General features: G+C 41.7%; 1 protein-coding gene across 2 annotated transcripts in view; it reads right to left on the minus strand.

The window, feature by feature from the left end:
- The window catches only part of TPK1 (thiamin pyrophosphokinase 1), a 308446-nt gene that overhangs the window by 173967 nt on the left and 115976 nt on the right, over positions 1 to 18503 (minus strand). For both annotated transcript variants that reach the window (XM_071559614.1, XM_071559613.1), the window contains one exon: positions 14292 to 14361. In XM_071559614.1, the coding sequence (XP_071415715.1) occupies positions 14292 to 14361 (70 nt within the window). The remainder of the gene's footprint in view (positions 1 to 14291; positions 14362 to 18503) is intronic.

Here is an 18503-nt window from a genome sequence, read left to right on the forward strand (position 1 = left end):
TGCCAAGATCCTGCCTAATACACTTGAACAGTCTGAAATATTAAACGTCAGAAGCACAGGAACTGAAAGGGAAATTTTGATGAGCTCTTAAACAGGGTCACAAACATGACTGTATTTCTGCTGGCGCTACTAAAAGAAGTCAAAACTTGCCACGGCTTTTGCAGTGTGAACGTGGCAAGGAAAGCACTTTCCCTTCTGATTAAAAACGTGATCCTGCAGAATGGGGAAGGCATCGCCCTCCTGAGGAAAGCCCTCTTCAGCATATTGGGAATGCTATTAGAGTTCTTGAAACCACTCCTGAGGTGTATTATGACCACATATATGCATGACAGCACTGACCACTTAATCCCCATTCTGTCATAGGCAAGTTGGAGAATAAAAATTACATGGACACCCAAGGGTATCTTATAATAGAATACCAAATAAAACAATAAATTTGCAGCTGATTTTGGCTTTGCCTCATGGTACTGCATTATACACCAAATATTACTGGTCTCTCATTCATTACTATTTGATTACAACAGAATCCCTTTCTTTCAGACTTAATTAACCTCTGAAAGGAGTTTGTAACCTTGGGACCCTCCTGTGCACTTGCAACGTGCTGTTGGAATATTGCTCTGCCTGGAAACACTTCCTTTGGTGCTGAGATTTAATGAAGTGCACAGGTTTTTACGGGAAACACACAAAATATGAGAACCCTGCATGTGGTCACTTAATGAATAAGAGCTGGAGCATATCAATTAGAATCATAAATCAATACTAAATTAACATTAAAAGATGCCACAAGAGTTTCCCTAGAGGAGAGGCTCATTACAGTAAACATGATCATGAATGCTCTTCCCCATTACTTTCACTGTGGGGCAGGGGAGAGGGAGTCAGGAAACGAGGAGGGATTTGTCCATTAAATTCCTATTTGTTTAAGCCAGCAGAAGCTTAAGTATCCCACCAAGCCAAATGACAGTGCAGCACAGTTCCAGCTGCTGTCCTTGCCAGCAATTGCTGTTCACTCTGAAACACTTTGAGAGGAAATGGGAGAGCAGTAACCTTTGCACAGGATGAGAGGCAGCAGCACAGCTCACGCGGTCGCTTTGCTGCAAAGCTCCAAGCGATGGATCAATGTGGGCCCCTTGGTGCCAATCAGAGCAGACTGGGGCTTGCAGGGATGGGCACTGGTTCACTAACTCAGTTGCTAGCAATGTTAACTCTTCAAAATGGATTCTTCACCATCCCGAGAATTTCCTCTGAGAGCTAAAATCCCCATCAATCTCCTCACACAATTCTCTCTACAAAACCACTCCAAAATCACCTTATCCACAGTTTTCTTTTTTCCTGCAATTGAAAGCATCAGAAAGTAGAGATATTGACATCCACATCTGTCACTTCCTTAATTACAAGTATTTATTGTCAAATCTCACAGATGATGTTTTAGCAAATAAAAAAAGAAAATGGCACAGAATTCTTTCCCGACTCTTTTTCGGGAGTCTTTTTGAGACAATTTGTCTTTTTCCCTCCACTCCAAATATCTTCATGTGCACAATTCCAATCTGATCTGTCACTCATATTTAACATGCCTGCTGCAGCTTATAGAATTAGAAATCATCAATCCTCCCACAGATACTGCTGGAACTTGCAGAGGAAAACAAGATTTTTGTCTTTACTACAATAAAGCCTTCCTTTCTTTCTTGTTACAGAATAGCAGTTGCTTCATTGGAGTTATTAGCCAGGTTTATTCCAGAGACTTTTCTCCTTTTCAGCTTTGGCATCAAAAACATTTTCATTCCTTTCCCATCTTTTTCCTTGAAACCTGTTTTTCTCCCTCCCCTCCAATTTTTGCCTTTTTTTAGATTATGTCTGCACCTAACCTGTTTAGATCCTCCAAACACCAAGGCACAAGCCCTGCTGACACAGAAACAGAGACATTCAGAGTTCTGTTGCATCAGCACATAGAAAGATTCTACGATTCCCACCCTTGCAGAGTGACTTCCCTTCTTCACAGAGGGGATGGCAACCAAAGGCACTGCTCTCCACGCTCTGGCCCACAGCTGGATGCCCAGCACTCTGGACTGTGTCTCTGGACATGTGACACACACCAACTGCAGAATCAATCAATCAACCACTCTATTACCCACTCACAAGCTTAAAAAAAATCCAAAGAACAAAAGCCAACCTAAAAATCCTGCTAGCCTCATACGAAATATTTTCAGCTACATCTTTCCTTTTATGCTGAAGAAAAAGAGGAAGTCCAAAGGTGTTCCCTTTTATCTGCTGCAATTACCACTACCTGTGTAATTGTTTCCTACATCAAGCAATCTAAAAATACCCCTTTTCTAACCCAATGTTCCTCATCACTCCTCTTCACTGGCGTCCTCTTAGGCCTTGCCACACTAATGGGTTAATCCAGTCTCAAGCTGCAAACCCCTAATGTTGCTTTCACTTAGTCACTCTTATTTATGAACAAAACTTATAATGAATAAATGAAGTGGAACAGCTCTGTGATTATTTATTGCTTCATTTTGGTTTTTTTAATGTCAGACACCTTTTACACAAAGATCAAAACACTTGAAGACATACTGAAGAAAATAAAAAGCAAACTGCACGCACATGTGTACTCTTATCCAAAATATCTTATCTACACATTCCCATTAGCCACGTGATGTGATTACCTTCAATTGCCCACTTACCTTAATTTCAAAAGAAAGAAATTTGTTCCAGCTGGAGTTTCTCAACCACCAGGGAAAGCCAGACAGCTTAAGAGTTAAGCAGTTTGTGTAGGTGGGATATCCCTCAAGAGTTAGTGGCCCAAGAATAATTCATTGCTTACAGGATGAATTTCATTCCTGGTGTTACCACCGCTATTGTAAATATTTTGATCATGGTGTGGGCACTGCAAAGTTACTCCAAATACAATAAGCAGTAATAATTTCCAGCTGTTGCTAACGCTGGAATCAGAGTAACAGATGCTCAAACCATATTTACACAGCTAAAATGTTTTTGGTTTGTTTGGGGATTTTTTTTTAAAGCACAAGAGATAAAAATGGATTATGTCCCGGTCTTTGGAAGACGTGGTTACTGACAAAGTAGCTGTGAGAGTCTTGCTCTATCCATTTCACAGGCTGTTGGAACAACACCAGGCTGCTGAAAACTTTACATCCAGCTGTGGTAGCTTACCTTGCAAACACAGTGCAAGAATTAAGGGCAGTGCAAGGGGAAAGTGTAATTGTTTAGACATCTAGAGCTTCATATCATCCCAACTAAGTCAACAGAAGATCCTGAGTTTGGACAAAAGGGAGTCTGGGTGCCTATTCAGGTAGCACTGGCTCCACATATTCCTGTGTTGTGACAATAAAGAAAAAACCCCACCTAAATAACACCAAAAAGAAAACAAACCCAAAACACAGGTTTTAACCTGTGCTAAAAGCTCTGACAAGCTTGCATGGACTCTCAGTTCCCCTCACTCACCAAGTGTATTCAAAATCCTTCAGAAAACTGCAACCTGATTTCTAGCAGGATCTCCATGTTGTGTGCCCACAGACACAGTCACTGGTCAGTTCTGGTTTGCTTTTTCTCTCTCTAGAATGAAACACAAATTTTGACCACATTCAGCTGTATTAATTGTCAAGTATTTGTTTGCCCCTTTTTAATTTGCAAACAGCTCAATGTCTGTTGCTACTCAGAGGACTAAACGAGGACATCGCTCCAAAGTCAATAAAAGCCATGAGCTTTTTCTTTGAATGTGCCTCTTCTCTTGTCCATCTCAGTAATTTCTTTATATAGTAACTGCATATACCTCTATTTGAGCCCAAAAGAACTCCTGCAGGACAGATGGATGGTTATTCTGGATGTGCTCATGATCAGACTGTCTCCCACTATACAGGTGTTTTGGTGGCATTCTGAAGCTGTCATCTGGTCCTTTATCTACTGCTCTCTTCACTCATCTCTCTGAAGTTCACTCTCCTGCAGTGCTGATCTGTTCCTGAGGTGCTGATATGGACACACTTGCTTACAGAAAGATAAGCAAAATGGAAAATATTCGCAAGTAAAGGCATTGCCCACAGCATACAGAACATGCTCAATCTGGTCTCAGAAACCACCTGAAACACTCCGTTTCACAGCTGAGCTAATGAGCCAGAGATGAATGATGTGCTGACACTGGTCCAGGGTTTGCAGACACACCAAACCAGTTTGCAAACAGACTGTAGGTTTGCTCGTACAGAATGTCCCACCCAGGCAAAGAAGCATCATAAATCAACCCCAGTAGACCTTTATGTATTTCCATTTCTTTTAAGACACTTGGGTCCAATCTATCTGCCAAATGATCAGCCATGATCCTGCTCAGTTATTTGGCATTGGTAGGCAAAACATTTCTATACAGTTTATATAATTTCTAACTGCCTTTTGACTACCTTTTAATATTAATGCCTGATGTATTTTCATTTGTTATCCAAAACAGATCTTTCTTCCCTTGCTCAAAAATCAGAATTCTCTACATTCCCCTATAATATTCACTATGGTTTTCAGATATATTGACTAAAACAGATTTAAAAAAAAGTCTGCATGCAAACAGAGACAGCAAATTACCTCTCTCTCTTTTTTTTTTTTTTAATACAACCAACCCAGGAATGACAAGACTTTTTCTCCCCAGTTTTGCAAAAATAAAGCCCAAATAACAAGGCAGTAGTATGGCAGTTATAGAGGAGTGTGATTTGTATGAACTATGAGTTGAAGGAGATTTGAGTTTCTCTGAATATAAATGTACCCAAGAGCAGCTTTGGAGGCACCATCATACACATTATCCACATGCTTGAGCAAATTATTTCTGGTAGCAGAACAAAACTTGTTCTGTGATGTCTCAGAGCTCTAAATTTTTAACCAGGATTAACCCTCATGTCTTAAATTATGGAATTTGTAGAGCTGCCTGGCAACCTTAACTAGGCCAACTTTCAATCAACCAACGATTAATTGATGCTTAGCCCTTCATGTAGATGCTTTGCAACTGGGTCTGCAGCTTTTGCTCTATGGTTTGTCCTTGTCAAAAGAGGCACAGAGTATTCATCCCTTGACCCTAAACAGTGAATTTATTAAACATTCTCATTTATCAACTGTAACAAGCAGCCCTGATCACAATCTGAGAACACAATTCCTTGGACTTGATAGCATTTTCTGTGAAAACAACAGTGGCACAAAACATTTTTAAATGAAAAGCCAAAAGAGTCCATTTGTAAAATGGAAACAATCCTTGGAACACAATTACAGTTAGAAACAAATCTTAGCAGAACAACTAGGGAGAATGCTTTAAAGATGAATGGATTTATATTTTAAAGTTTTACTTCTCATTATTTTCTACAATACATTAAGTCCCCCCATTCACAAGCTTCTGGCTTCACTAACACTGCATTTAAACAGATTTGAAGTATCCTTGTTCTCAAAATAAAGGTGCCCATTTGAATGCAAATCATTAAAAGTCAGAAATTCTGGCTTTCACATACTTATAAAAAGAGAGTCAGGTCTACTGAAGAAAGGGAATAGGAAAGAAAACCAAGCAATAAACACCCAGAATATGTTTATGCTCCAACAAACACTAATAAGTTTACTGAAAGAGCATTTTAGAGACAGCAAAAACTAATCTGAATAATTTATCTATGGGTATTTTTTGTGTTCAGTCCCATTATGTAATATTCAGTGATATGAGATTACCTGGAAGGGACTGTATCTGCTCTTCCCTGAAATCTTCTAGGCTACAAAAATAAGACAACCAAAAACTGAAAGAGCAAACAGGTGCTACAGCACTAGTAATCCCTTCCTAAAGCCCTGAAGTGCAACAGTGCAGACCAGTCAAATCCAAGGTCATTTATTAACATACATTCATTTAAAGGCATTGATAGCACATGGATTTCTGTGCTCCCTGACTGAACACTGCTCTTGGCATTCTTCTCAGTCTTAATGGAGCTTCTTTCAAACCTAAGATCACTCTTGCCACGTGCAATAAAAAATGTTGTATCTTAAATTTTAAAGGACGAGTCCTATTGCAGCAAAGACTCAGCCTGGTTTGAGGCTTGTAAGAACTTTCTGGTTTTGCTTTGCTCCAAGCACAGAAGTGCCACCCACAGCCTGCCCCAGACACCTGTAAAAAGCATTGCTGTGTAAAAGCAAGCTCTGACTGCTCCATCCCTGATTTCTATGGATATTCAGGGATGCAAAAGAAACAAAGGCACACATTTCACCCCAGCACTGCACACTGAGCCAGCTTTTCCTGGATGCAGGGAAGTGCTCCTTAGGCACAACAAACCGAACCACTATAAAGTGCTGAGTGCTCTTTGGCCAGCTCAGGAGTCCTTTCCGAGCTGCTTGTTCCAGATGTGACTCAATGCATGGATATTTTATCACTGCAAAGTCCTAACTTTGAGCATTGGGGTGGCCATAAATGATTTTTACCATGTCATAAAGCCAGAAATCACCCAGATGGCGATGACATTCCTCCACTTACAGTACACCAGGGGCACAGATACAGCTATTTGAAGAAGAAGCCGAGGCAGTACTAACCCTCTGATTGAAAGACTTGGGATTAATTGAAAGTGTCCCTCTATTCTCCTTTCCTCAGCCCCTTTATTCCCTGTTTTTTCTCCAGAACTTTGTTCTGGACAAATTGTGACCCTTTGTTTTCCCAGTTGGCAGTTTAAACTTGGTTTATGGTGCTCTTACTGGTGAAAGTTTATGGGCAAAGCACCTCACTGGCAGCCAAGACACCTGGTTTGTAAAGCTGTTTTGTATTTGCTCATCACTCCACCATCTCTCCAGACTTTGGTCCTGGTCCTTCCCATCTACTCTTTAACAAGATTAGAAGAATTCCACAAAGGCAGAGTCTCACACTTCATGTTTGGTGATATGGCTCAAACAACGGGGCTCTAATGCCATCTCTGAATGCCTTGGGGTATCCAAAAAGAGACGGAAAATCTGCAGATTTATGCCAAAGCGTGCAGATCCCTGGAGTGCTCATGGAGATAAAGTCTGCCTTCACCTAGGACCTGTTATTCCTTATGAAATACTGATGTCATGGGGAATGATACCTAGCTCTTTGTTAGGCTCCCCTTTGAACAAGGAAATATCTGAAGGGAAGTTCTGGCCAGGTGGGGGTTGGTCTCTTCTCCCAGGCACTCAGCAACAGGACAAGGGGGCACAATGGGCTCAAGCTCTGCCAGGGGAAACTGAAGTTGGAGATCAGAAAAAAATTCTTTCCAGAGAGAGTGCTCAGGCATTGGAATGGGCCGCCCAGAGAGGGGGTGGATTCCCCATCCCTGGAGGTTTTTAAACTGAGATTGACCGTGGCACTGAGTGCCATGATCTGGTAAAGGGACTGGAGTTGGACCAAGGGTTGGACTTGATGATCTCAGAGGGTTTTTCCAACCCAATCCATTCTGTGATTCTACAAAATTCTCATGAGATCCTGTGAATGAGGACAGCACTTTAATCCTTTTTAAGAGCTATTTGCTCGCATCTTAAAGATAACTGAGAATCTGAGATGATTTTGTAACTCACTGGATGACTTTGAGCAAACTGAGAACAAAATAAAGGCCTGGCTGTTTTCTAAACATTTAAAAAGGGATCCCAAGTCAGGCATTTCCTAAAGCAGGAAACTGTGGATAGGGATGGATTTTCTGAGCACTGCTGCATAATTTAATAGGATAAACTCAAGATCCTAATTTTGATGCTTTAACACTGCTATAGTTTTTAGGTCAGGCAAAGATCTCTGATGTAAAAGATCTTCTTAAGCCATTTGACAAATAAAGCATTGCCTGAGTTTTCGACTTTCCTGGATTTCAGACTGTAATCCCTCTGCTCAAAGAATCCTTCACCACAAGAAGCAAAGGTGATAGCTCTGACCTCACAGTTTCAGGGGCTAAATATTTTTTAAAACATTCCTGAAACATATCTTTATATCCTTATGAATATAGCAAAAACTTCACACGGATAACTATCTCACATCATCACATGCAATGAATAGGTTTTAAAGAGAAGAAAAGACCATTGTACGCTTCTAATACAACACTATATTCAGAAAATCTCATTCAGTGTTTTCTGCATGACTGACTATAAAACAGCTTAAAACAATACTCAGTTTAATCTGAAGAGTTCAGGCAAAGAATTCCTCTCAACTCTACATTAAGCTACACCAATGGCTAATTACCTTCATAAGTACCCTATTTCTAATCCAATATGGAACACAGTGAAGTATATATGAATTTCTATCTCTAATAATCCTCTTGGGGACCCATTTTTCCATGAGTAGAACGTTATTCAGGAAAGAAGATAGAAGATCTCATTTTACAGGTGGGTTCTGTTAGTTGTTGCCTGGTTGTTTCTTTTTTTATCTTGACAGTGGAGACACTGGTTCCCAGATTAGGCAAATCCCATGTAGGTTATAAATAGCCAATTGAAGCAGCCAAGGCACTGCTAACCTTCACTATTTGGTCAAATGCACTCATGAAGCCCTTCAAGGATACAGGCAACTCCTCTCTGATTTATCTTTCCACCTTTCACATAAGCAAATACATGACTACTTTTCCTCACACAAGTTACACTAACTTAGTCTTCCCACTCAAAGGCTAAACTTACTGCTTAACTTTGAGACTTTGAGCCAAAATAAAGCCCTGGGAAGCACAAGCAGCATGGGAGAAAAACATGATGAGTTAGTAGAGATCTGTGTGCAGTTGCAGAACTACAATCTCGTGGGGATAGCAGAAACATGGATGGAGTGTTGCAGTGAAGGGATGCAGGCTCTTTAGGAAGTATAGGGTGGGAATATGAGGGAGAAGAGTTGCCTTTCCTGTGAGAGGGCAGCTGGAGTGCTCAGAGCTCTGCTTGGGCATGGATGAAGCCCAACCTAAAGCCTAAGTGGAATTGCATCTGGCCAGGGATGTCATAGATACAACTTGCTTGTAAAAAGAGTTTTTTTGAGGTCTGTACTTGAAATTTAGCAGCTGCATCAACTGGAAATGTTTACAATATTTCAGACACATATGTAGAGCCTCTTGAAGCTGCCTCCATGCATGGCCAGTTCAGAGAAGGATTATATAGTAGCAGCTGCCTTTTCATGCAACACCTGAGTTCAGCTCGTGTATGTTTAATAAGCAGAAAATGCTACCATTTTCCAGTTTCACTGTTGCTCTTTTATGCAATTCACAGAAAAAAACCTGGAAGGGTAGTAAAAGTGATGTCCTCAGTGACTGCAGGCGAGTCAACCTGTGTCATAAAGTGTGAAATAGTGAAATACTAAACAGAACCTCAGAAAAGCAGTACTTGTCATGATAGGATTATCACTGCTCCCCTCTTTAACCTGACACTCAACATCACCAAATCTGAGCACACGATGGATTTGACATCCCTCTGGAAAACAGCATCCAAGACACAGGAATTAATGATTGTTTATAAAGGTACCGATAGTTCTCAATGGATTTTCACCTTCATACACCCCGAAGCCAGTGACACCCGGGTTAATTGATGCCTTAAGATTTAATCAGAGAGCATTGAGAAAGAAGTTGGTGTCCTGTGATACAGATAAGCAACAGTGTAACTCTCAAGTGGATAACAGTGCTTCCTAGTGCTCCAAGAAAATACGCAATGGGATAGGCAAGGCAGACAGGATAAGGCAGAGCAAAAATCCCATCAAGACTAGTAACTCACCTTTAACTCTGATTAGCTGCAAATGTTTAGCAATCAAAACAGTTCTGCAGTAATCCTTACTTCTAAGTTGGAACTGGTGTTAACAAAGAATAAAGATAGTCTAAGGAAAATACCCTTTCTGGGTGGTAGAGAGAAAAGCAACAGGATTCCTTCCTTTTTGATTTTTGCTTTTCCGTTGACCCCAGCACTGACAGCTCCCAAGGACCAGCCTCTCCAAGGGAAAGTTATCCTGACCTTTTGGTTACTCTTCTTGCCCCTCCTGCTCTAGAAGGCAATTTGTTTCAAAATGGTTTCTCCTTGTTACTACTTACAAAAAGGTTTTCTTGGATTGATTTGCTTTTAAACAAAAATAATTGCAATTCAGATTTACTGAGCTAGTTTTCACAGAAAGGACACTACAAACACAGATGAAGACCTAGAACATCTTACATACATTAATCTCATGACCTGAAGTCTCATTGCTAAGCCAGCCTGTGCAGTGCTATAGAGAGCAAGGGGAGAACCTCCTTGGCTTGATGGGAAGAGGTGAACCACTTGAGCACAGAAGCAAGACAAGCATCAGTGGATAAAACAGGAAACAGATGGAGGCAGGGAGGCTCTGAATGAGCCCTTGCTGCTTTTCACTCCACAGCAGAGGCCAGCTTAATGAGAAGGACTCTGAAGAGTTGTTCAGCACAAAGTGTCCTCCGGAGCATCTTGCCTGGCTTCAGCCACAGGACTTTCAGAACTAACAGGAGAGAGTCCAGCAGGAGCAGTGAGAAAAGATGAGGTGCTGGAGCGGGGCCAGAGAAGAGCAACGAGGCTGGAGAAGGGACTGGAGCACAAGTGCTGTGGGGAGAGGCTGAGGGAGCTGGGGGTGTTTAGCTTGGAGAAGAGGAGGCTCAGGGGTGACCTCAGCACTGTCTAGAACTGCCTGAAGGGAAGTTCTGGCCAGGTGGGGGTTGGTCTCTTGTCCCAGGCACTCAGCAATAGGACAAGGGGGCACGGGCTCAAACTCTGCCAGGGGAAATTGAAGTTGGAGAGCAAAAAAAACTTCTTTGCAGAGAGAGTGCTCAGGCATTGGAATGGGCTGCCCAGAGAGGGGGTGGATTCCCCATCCCTGGAGGTTTTTAAACTGAGATTGGACATGACACAGACTGGAGTGAACCAAGGGTTGGACTTGATGATCTCAGAGGTCTTTTCCAACCCAATCGATTCTATGAGCAACAGAAAGATCAAACAAGCTGGGCATATTTTAGCCCAAAGCAGAGTAAGCTGAATGCAGAGAGGAGATGGAGGTGGGGGCAGTGGGGGCTCTCACTTGAAGATTTTTAAGAACCAGCTACCTTAGAGCTATCTGTTCCATTCCTGCAGCACAACTGTCTTCACCTTGATGCAGAGGGAAAGTAGGATGGATCTCTAGAGGTCATTTTGAGTCCTATATTTTTCTAGGATTTGGAACTGGACCTTTCAACCTTCCAGAAGAGCAACAACTACTTCACTGCTGGCCAGATCCAGCCTATAGGAGCCTGGATAAGAGACATCACCAAGACGTTTACCCCCCTGGTATGGCCACCTGCTTATTACCTGCTACTGGTTTCCCAAGTGCATACCAATGAAGTCACAGCAGGAAGGCTGTGGACAGGTAGAGGGATATCAGAACACTGGGACAACTAGTCAAGGAATTTGCAGCACCAGTTATGTTTTCTTATGTCCTGCCAGTTGCAGGGAATTTTGGGGCAAGAAACAAGAAAATTATGCAGATGAATATCTGGCTTTGAGACTGATGTTAGCAGCAGTATCTGCAATTTTTTTTTTTTGATCATGTGTTGGCTTATACAACACCAAGCCTGCAGGCAACAAACAGGGTCCACCTGCCCCAAAGGGGAAAAGGGATCTTACCTCAGGAGTTAACAGGGAGTTAAAGCTCATGGAGTGAGCTTTAAACTCGATTGGAAAGGGGATAGGGACAAAGCCAAGCTTGACAGAGAGAAGGTGTAGGAAGGGGAAAACTGTAGTGACCACCCAAGCAGCAAAAGGAGGCTTAGGAGGGAATACCTCGATCAAGCTCAAGCATCCACAGATGTAACAACACCACGGGACCATGGGGCAGCCCTTGCCACTCATACTGGGTACTGACACAGCCAGATCACTCTCTAACACACACAGCAGGGGGAACACACAGGAGGAACAAGAGATGTGTGTGTGCAGGTGCAGGCCTTCGATCTCACTGTGGTCATGGGGCTGTGGTGGCACAGCCCACCTGACAGCAATGTTGTCAGGGCTACCTGATGTTTAGCAAAGACACAGAGGAATGCACAGGGTGGAGCTGCCCTCTATGGAAGGCACTGGTCAGCCTTGAGAAGAGGCAACTGAGAGGGGACCCTATCAATGTCTATAAGTATCTGAAGAGAGGATGTCAAGAGGATGGCCCAGGCTCTGTTTGGTGATGCCAAGCAATAGGACAAGAGGCAAAGGGAAGAAACTGATGCACAGGAAGTTGCCCCTGAATATGAGAAAACTTCTTTGGTGTGTGAGTGACCAAGCGTGGGAACAGACTGCCCAGAGGGGCTGTGGAGTCTCCCTTACTGGAGATATTCAAGAGCCATCTGGACACAATCTTGTGCCATGGGCTCTGGGATGACCCTGATGGAGCAGGAAGGTTGGACAAGGAGATCCACTGTAGTCCCTCCCAACTTCACCCATTCTGTGATTCTTGATATGAACTTATCTCCAAAGAAAGACACTTGTGCAATAGTCCCATATTGCCAGTTGTTCTTTTCCTAAAATGTTATCATTTATTCCCATTCTAAAGAATTCTTCACAGACTCTATTGTCACTGAGAATCGAGTCCAAAATATCAATCAAATTCTTTATTTATATCTCTTGGATATAATAATGTCTCTAAAATTAAAGGACTACAGTTTTTTTTAGGTTTTGATGCAGCACAATTAGATATCAGGGCTTTGACTAAAGTTTAGTTTTAAATAGAAAGTTAAGACAGCATTAAAAATGATTAGCTTGTCAGTAGAGTCTGGGCAGACAGTTCTTTAATAATATTGGACAGGGAGTCTAAATCAAAATACTTCAGAGAATGAAATGGATATTCTTTTCAGCAGAATGATTTCTTTAAAGAATAAAATCCAAATTATGCAGTTTTTTTTTTTTTCAAAAGAACCAATTTGAAGGTAAAATATACCTACCCAAAGCAATTAAGATGAGAAGAAGAAAGAGAAAAGAATACTCCAAGGGCCAAGTACATAAGACTGAAAGAACTATTCGGTCAAAGTATAATTACCCATTCTCCCCTGAATTATATTTATTTAATACAAACATAAAGGTGTGCAGAAGAGATGAATGGGTACAAGAGAAGGCAAAGTGAAAGTTCTAAAATGTTCTTTGGAGAGCATCACCATTATCAGAGAGAACTGTTTGCTGCGAGTCAATCTCGAATTCAAACAGACACCCATTTAAGTTGTGCATGACTCTACGAGCAGCTCCTACAAAGTGAAACAGAAGGTTACAGAAGGAATATTCTATGACAGTAGTGCTTGCCAGACTCCAGTCTCAGTTTTAGCCATTGTAGAACTTCAGCCAAACTTCTCACAGGATAATTTTTACACTTACACTGGAGTTTTTTTCTCCAACTCTGGTCTTTACTCTGAAGGAAAGGAGGAAACCAAGCTACCCTTGGTCTCTGTCATACACTTGCCATGATGTGAAAAGCAAACCGGTTGTCAGATTATGAACAAAACTGTTTATAAATTGGTAAGTTCTACCAAATACCTGTCTCATTCCTTTGCTCTCAGAGTCAGTACTATCAACTTCTTTGCTTTTATGAAACTACTTATTTATGAATTCTTGCTCAAGACAATTGAATATCCTAAAGACAAGCAAAAAGAGTCTTTAGTCAGCTAAATTTACACAGAGTTGCATGATTGCACTACAAAATAAGAAAGCATTTGAATGCAGCATTTTGCATCACAACCCAGCTCAACACTTCTGGGCCAGAAACCTGGGGTATTTTACATTTTTAAAATGCCCTTGCAGAAAACAACATCTTCTTTCAGTAATATTTCATCACCTATTCTATACATTTATAGATAACCTCTGTACTTTTCCTTTGGTCACTTATCATGCCCTGATAGTAATTGAGAAATAATTCAAAGGGAGGACTTCCTATTTTATTACCCATCTCCCTTCACAAAGTAAGCAGATTCCCTCTAAGGTCTCAAAGGAAAAATGAAGAGGACACACTTTGTTTCAGCTTGTGGTGACAGGCATCAGATGTTCCTCTAGGCACCCCTTGCCAGGGGCACAGCAAATTTCTTCAGAGGTCTGCCTCTGATGGATGCATAAAATAAGACAGACTGAGAGCACACCTTTCAAGAGGAAAAAAGACCAGTGGGCTTCAGGGAAAATGGTATTTCAGGCTACCTGTGTTTTTAAAAATTGTAGCTGGGAATAAAAATTAAAGATAATGGGGAGAAAATATTATACTGTGTGCCAGAGTTCATTAAAGTACCACGCACAGAGGAGGCAGCTGCTTCAGTAACTGAGCAGACCCTGTTCCTCTGCGTTTTACTTTCATTGAGAAGGTGACTTCAATGACTTCTGGTGTGTTGCTGACCTACCTCTCCTGGCTCCCTTCTGTGATGTGGTAGAGACGATTGGCACCTCCATCAGCACAGGCTCTCAGGGCAGCTGCAAGTGCAGAAAGAGAACATCAGTGCATTTGCATTAGAAACAAAACCCCACAACCGGTTTCTTCATTATTGACAATGCTGTGCAAACTCAACTGTACGTGGTGGCACGGGGAATATACTTGAGATCTCAGAGGGCTTTAGCTTCCTATCCTTGACTGCTTCCCCTGTTTCTCTAAATAGAAATTGGAACTGTTCTAATCAGACTAGTGCCAATCTTCATCTGTCTGTGCCACTGTACTTTCCAATAGCTTATTTCTATCTATCCTAACCTACTGCCCAGCCAGCTTAAACTACATGAGGGGCAAGCACCCAAAACCTGGAAGGGCCCATCCTCCATCTATGGCATGTACTTGTCACAAAGTGGGAACTTGCACTGTAAACCTGACTATGTTCTCACCCAGGCACAAAGTTCACTGCAACCTGCATAACAATTGGGAAAAAAGTAATAATTAAGAGCTGATCATTACAAGACCCATTTTCTCTTTTTTCCCCCTTCCTCTGACACAAAAATGGTAACTCTCTTACAGTTCCTATATTGTTCCACAGTCTTTTTGAATCATCTGTTATAAAGTAGAGGGGTTACATCTTGTCTTTAAAATCTTGGACTATCCTGATACAAAACCACAATAATTTTCAGTGCTTCCACCTAACTTGGAGACCTCAAAGGGGATGTGCCACTAATTTGAGTTGAATGAAACAATTCCAGTTGATTTAAACAATTCCAGTTGACTTAAACAAGCACAGACATGCTGTTCTCTTGTGATCCCTTTGTTTATATAGACTTTAGACAAAGAAAAGAGACGAGTCTAACACTATTATTACAAAATCAAACATAGATTGGTATATTTTATTCATAAGCATCCCCATTAATCATCGTTTAAGCTAACACACAGTTCTTTTGTGAGATTTTTTAGAACCAGATAAGCTATTAAAGATTGAAAATGACCATCTTGTCTAAAAAGTCTTTATCAGTTCTGCTCTGAGATGCACAGCTCAGATAACTGTGACACACAAGATAAAAGAAGCTGCTGCTTCCAGGCTAGAGCAGAGCATTCCTTCCTAGCACAGAGAGATCACTGGCAATCCTGAGAGGGCTGGAAGTCACAGAGCTGGGGGCTGGAAGAGGGAAAAGGGAAGAAGAGGAGAGACAAAAGGGGCAGTCTGCCAAAGTTTTTGGAGAGCAGGTAAACAAACAATAAGATCAGGCAATTCTTGCTGCTAAAGAACCTGATTTTCAGCTACAGTCACTTTCCTTTGGTGTTTATTTCTCAGTGAGAACCACCTCTCAGCAGTGATACAAACCTGTATCTTTCCTTTTGGTGTACATTAGGTGGACAATCCACCCCTTCCCTTAGATTAGCCATCAATTTAGTCAGCCTGTCCAAATAGGGACAACAAAGTTCACCTCTTTATCTGCTCTCAAGTCATTCTTTCTTATGTGGCTGCTGAATTCCAACCACAGGGAATGTTCTGTACAGGTGGATCCACCAACCACGCAGTAACATGTGACCTCAGGCTAAGGCTTTTGGAACAAAAAAAAAAAAAGAAGGAAGCAGGACCACACAAGATCTCCCAGCTCCTCACAGGTAGCTTTGGGTACATCAGCTTTTTTCCTACAGGGTGAAACAATGTGCAGGGCAGGAGAATAAGCACTGCACTCCTCAGTATTGCTTCCAGCACTGCTTCTGCTCTGGGGACTCTGTTGTCCATAATATTGCAGTACCCCCTACGGCAAGCACTGCTCTTCTCAGCATTCTTGTACAGACCATGTTCTTATCCTCCTTCACCTACTCCTACAGCCTCCATCCAAACCCATGTTAATGAGCCAGGGTCCAGCAGATTTAACCCTGACAAATCCTATTAGGTGAGATCATTTCTAAGTTACGGTAGCTGGCCAGCCACTTACCGTGGTGATTCACTGCTTGAGGCAGGTGTCTCATCCATCCTGATGAATGCAAACAACACAGGACAACAGCAGCATTTTTTGCCCACTGTGTCTGATGGGATGGTTTTAACCTCTCCTTGAGGTTACAGCTGAAAAGGGGTTGATGTACTTCCTTTAACCTGGGCATATTTGTTAAGTTCTCTCAGAGAGTTCAGCTCACACAGAATGTATTAGTGGCCCATTGCAAGAGTAATACCTGTCCTTGAATTAGCCAGCCTAGCAGATAGAAGGCATTTAAGCAAGGCCTAGGACCCAGGCAATTACAGAATGTTGTCTCTCCCTGTGAGCTACAAAAGCAATTAACCAGCTGAGACACTCTTTATAACCAAAACTATAAGAAGGTTGCAGAAAAATTATTTTCTAACTTCAGATGCTTTGCGGGTCAGGGACAGTCCCAGCCTTTTCCTTCTGAGAACAGAGTTTTACATTTATTCTCCCACATTTAAAACAAATAAGTGGCTTACAGCTTCTGACAAAAAAAAAAAAAAAGAACGAGATACAGAAAGATATTAAAGATTCTATTATCTGTCTCAATTACTTTAAGACAGCCAGACTGCCTTCAACTATTGTAGATTCTCTCAAAGGACTTACGACAAGTGAAGCTTGGCCTAAGATCTCTTCATCTGATCTTAGTATTTTAAAACAACATGACCAAAAAACCCAAACCAAACTAAGCATTCCAAAACAAATCAGTCTTCAATCAGTCTGGTACATGTAAAACTACGGAGATTCTCCCCAAAACATGGAAGTGCTTAAGTAACAGGTCTGTGACACTTGTATGTTGTTCACATGGATATGGAGCTACTATTTGATATCTCAAATCAAAAGATGCCTTATATAATTTAAAACTGCCCCGCACATATTTATTCTTATTTATAAGAAAAAAGAATATAAAAATTAAGCTTCTGCAGCACTGTGAAGTTATTTAGCGAATCTATTTAGGAGGAATTTATCCTTTACCAGCAAGTTAATAACTTACACTGGATTCAAGCAAAGCCCCAGGTGCATTAAGGAGCTAGCAGGTAATTAACAGATTGGCTGGAGGCCAGTAAATCACAATATTTCTGCAGCTATGAACCAAGCTTTGCTTGATAAAAAGTAATGATATATATTAGCTGGAAGAACATGTATCATTATTATCTGGAAGTGTTTAAGGAGATAGACAGCAATTCTAAGCTTAAAGTTTGGATGGAAATTCTCTATGAAAAAGATAATAGGAACTGATTTTATACAGTGCCTTTTATATTAGAAACAAAATTGCTTTACAAACAGCTATTTGGCCAAGGTGCACCACGGCAACTGGGGAGGCAAACCCAGCAGTCTCTGGGCACTTGGCAACAGCTCACAAGAAACCTCATTAATTATTGCAGCAGAAGCTGAAGGACCTGAACAAGATTTGGGCTTTGCTTGGCTTGGCATCCTGAAAACAGAGACGCCTTCTTTCAAGAAGTTTACAAATAAAGAGATTTAAAAGAAAAAAAAATAAAAGGTGGAAAGTGACGCAGAGGGATGAAGTGCTAATGGCCACACTTGGGTCAAAGGCAAGTTCTCTTCCAGGGGTGACCTAACTGGATGGTGGGGCTTGGGGAGTGAAGAATAACTTCAGCGGTCAGTCAGAACACAGAAGGTCTTCCACTTACCTTCTTTTCTGGCCCAAAGGTGACCATCCCATATTGGAGACTCCTCAAATTTGCCAGGTGGGCTGCACATGGAAGTACCCTCTACCTTTGTAATGTCAGCGAGAACTGTCACCAAAGACACCACCTGAAGGCTTTTACTGAACCCTGTCTCTGTGAGCTGAGACAGACTAAGGAATGGTTGTAGCTCACTGAGCTATGATAGGTCAGGAGGACCAACACCTCCCAAAAATACACTGTGATATGCAGCTGGGAGTGACAGCTTTTCCACCCAGCACAGCTGGAAGCAGAGGAGGCCCATGCTCTTGGCCACCCAACTGAGCCCCAAGGTGCTGTTTCATGCCTTAGTTATCAGAAAAAACGATGCCAGGAGGACCAGAGTGCAAGTGCACTGCAGTCCCAGCTCAGCCTGTCAATCTGCACTCCTCGGCATTGCCACAAAGTACCACCTTTCCAACATGAATATTCTGTGTTAAGCTCTACTCCTCAGAAACAGCTCCATCTGCCAAAGCACCACCTCTCTTATCTGTCAAATTCCTGACAACAACTTAAAAAATC

The sequence above is a fragment of the Pithys albifrons genome, chromosome 7 (genome assembly GCF_047495875.1).
Source record: "Pithys albifrons albifrons isolate INPA30051 chromosome 7, PitAlb_v1, whole genome shotgun sequence".
In the NCBI taxonomy this organism is placed as follows: Eukaryota; Metazoa; Chordata; class Aves; order Passeriformes; family Thamnophilidae; genus Pithys; species Pithys albifrons.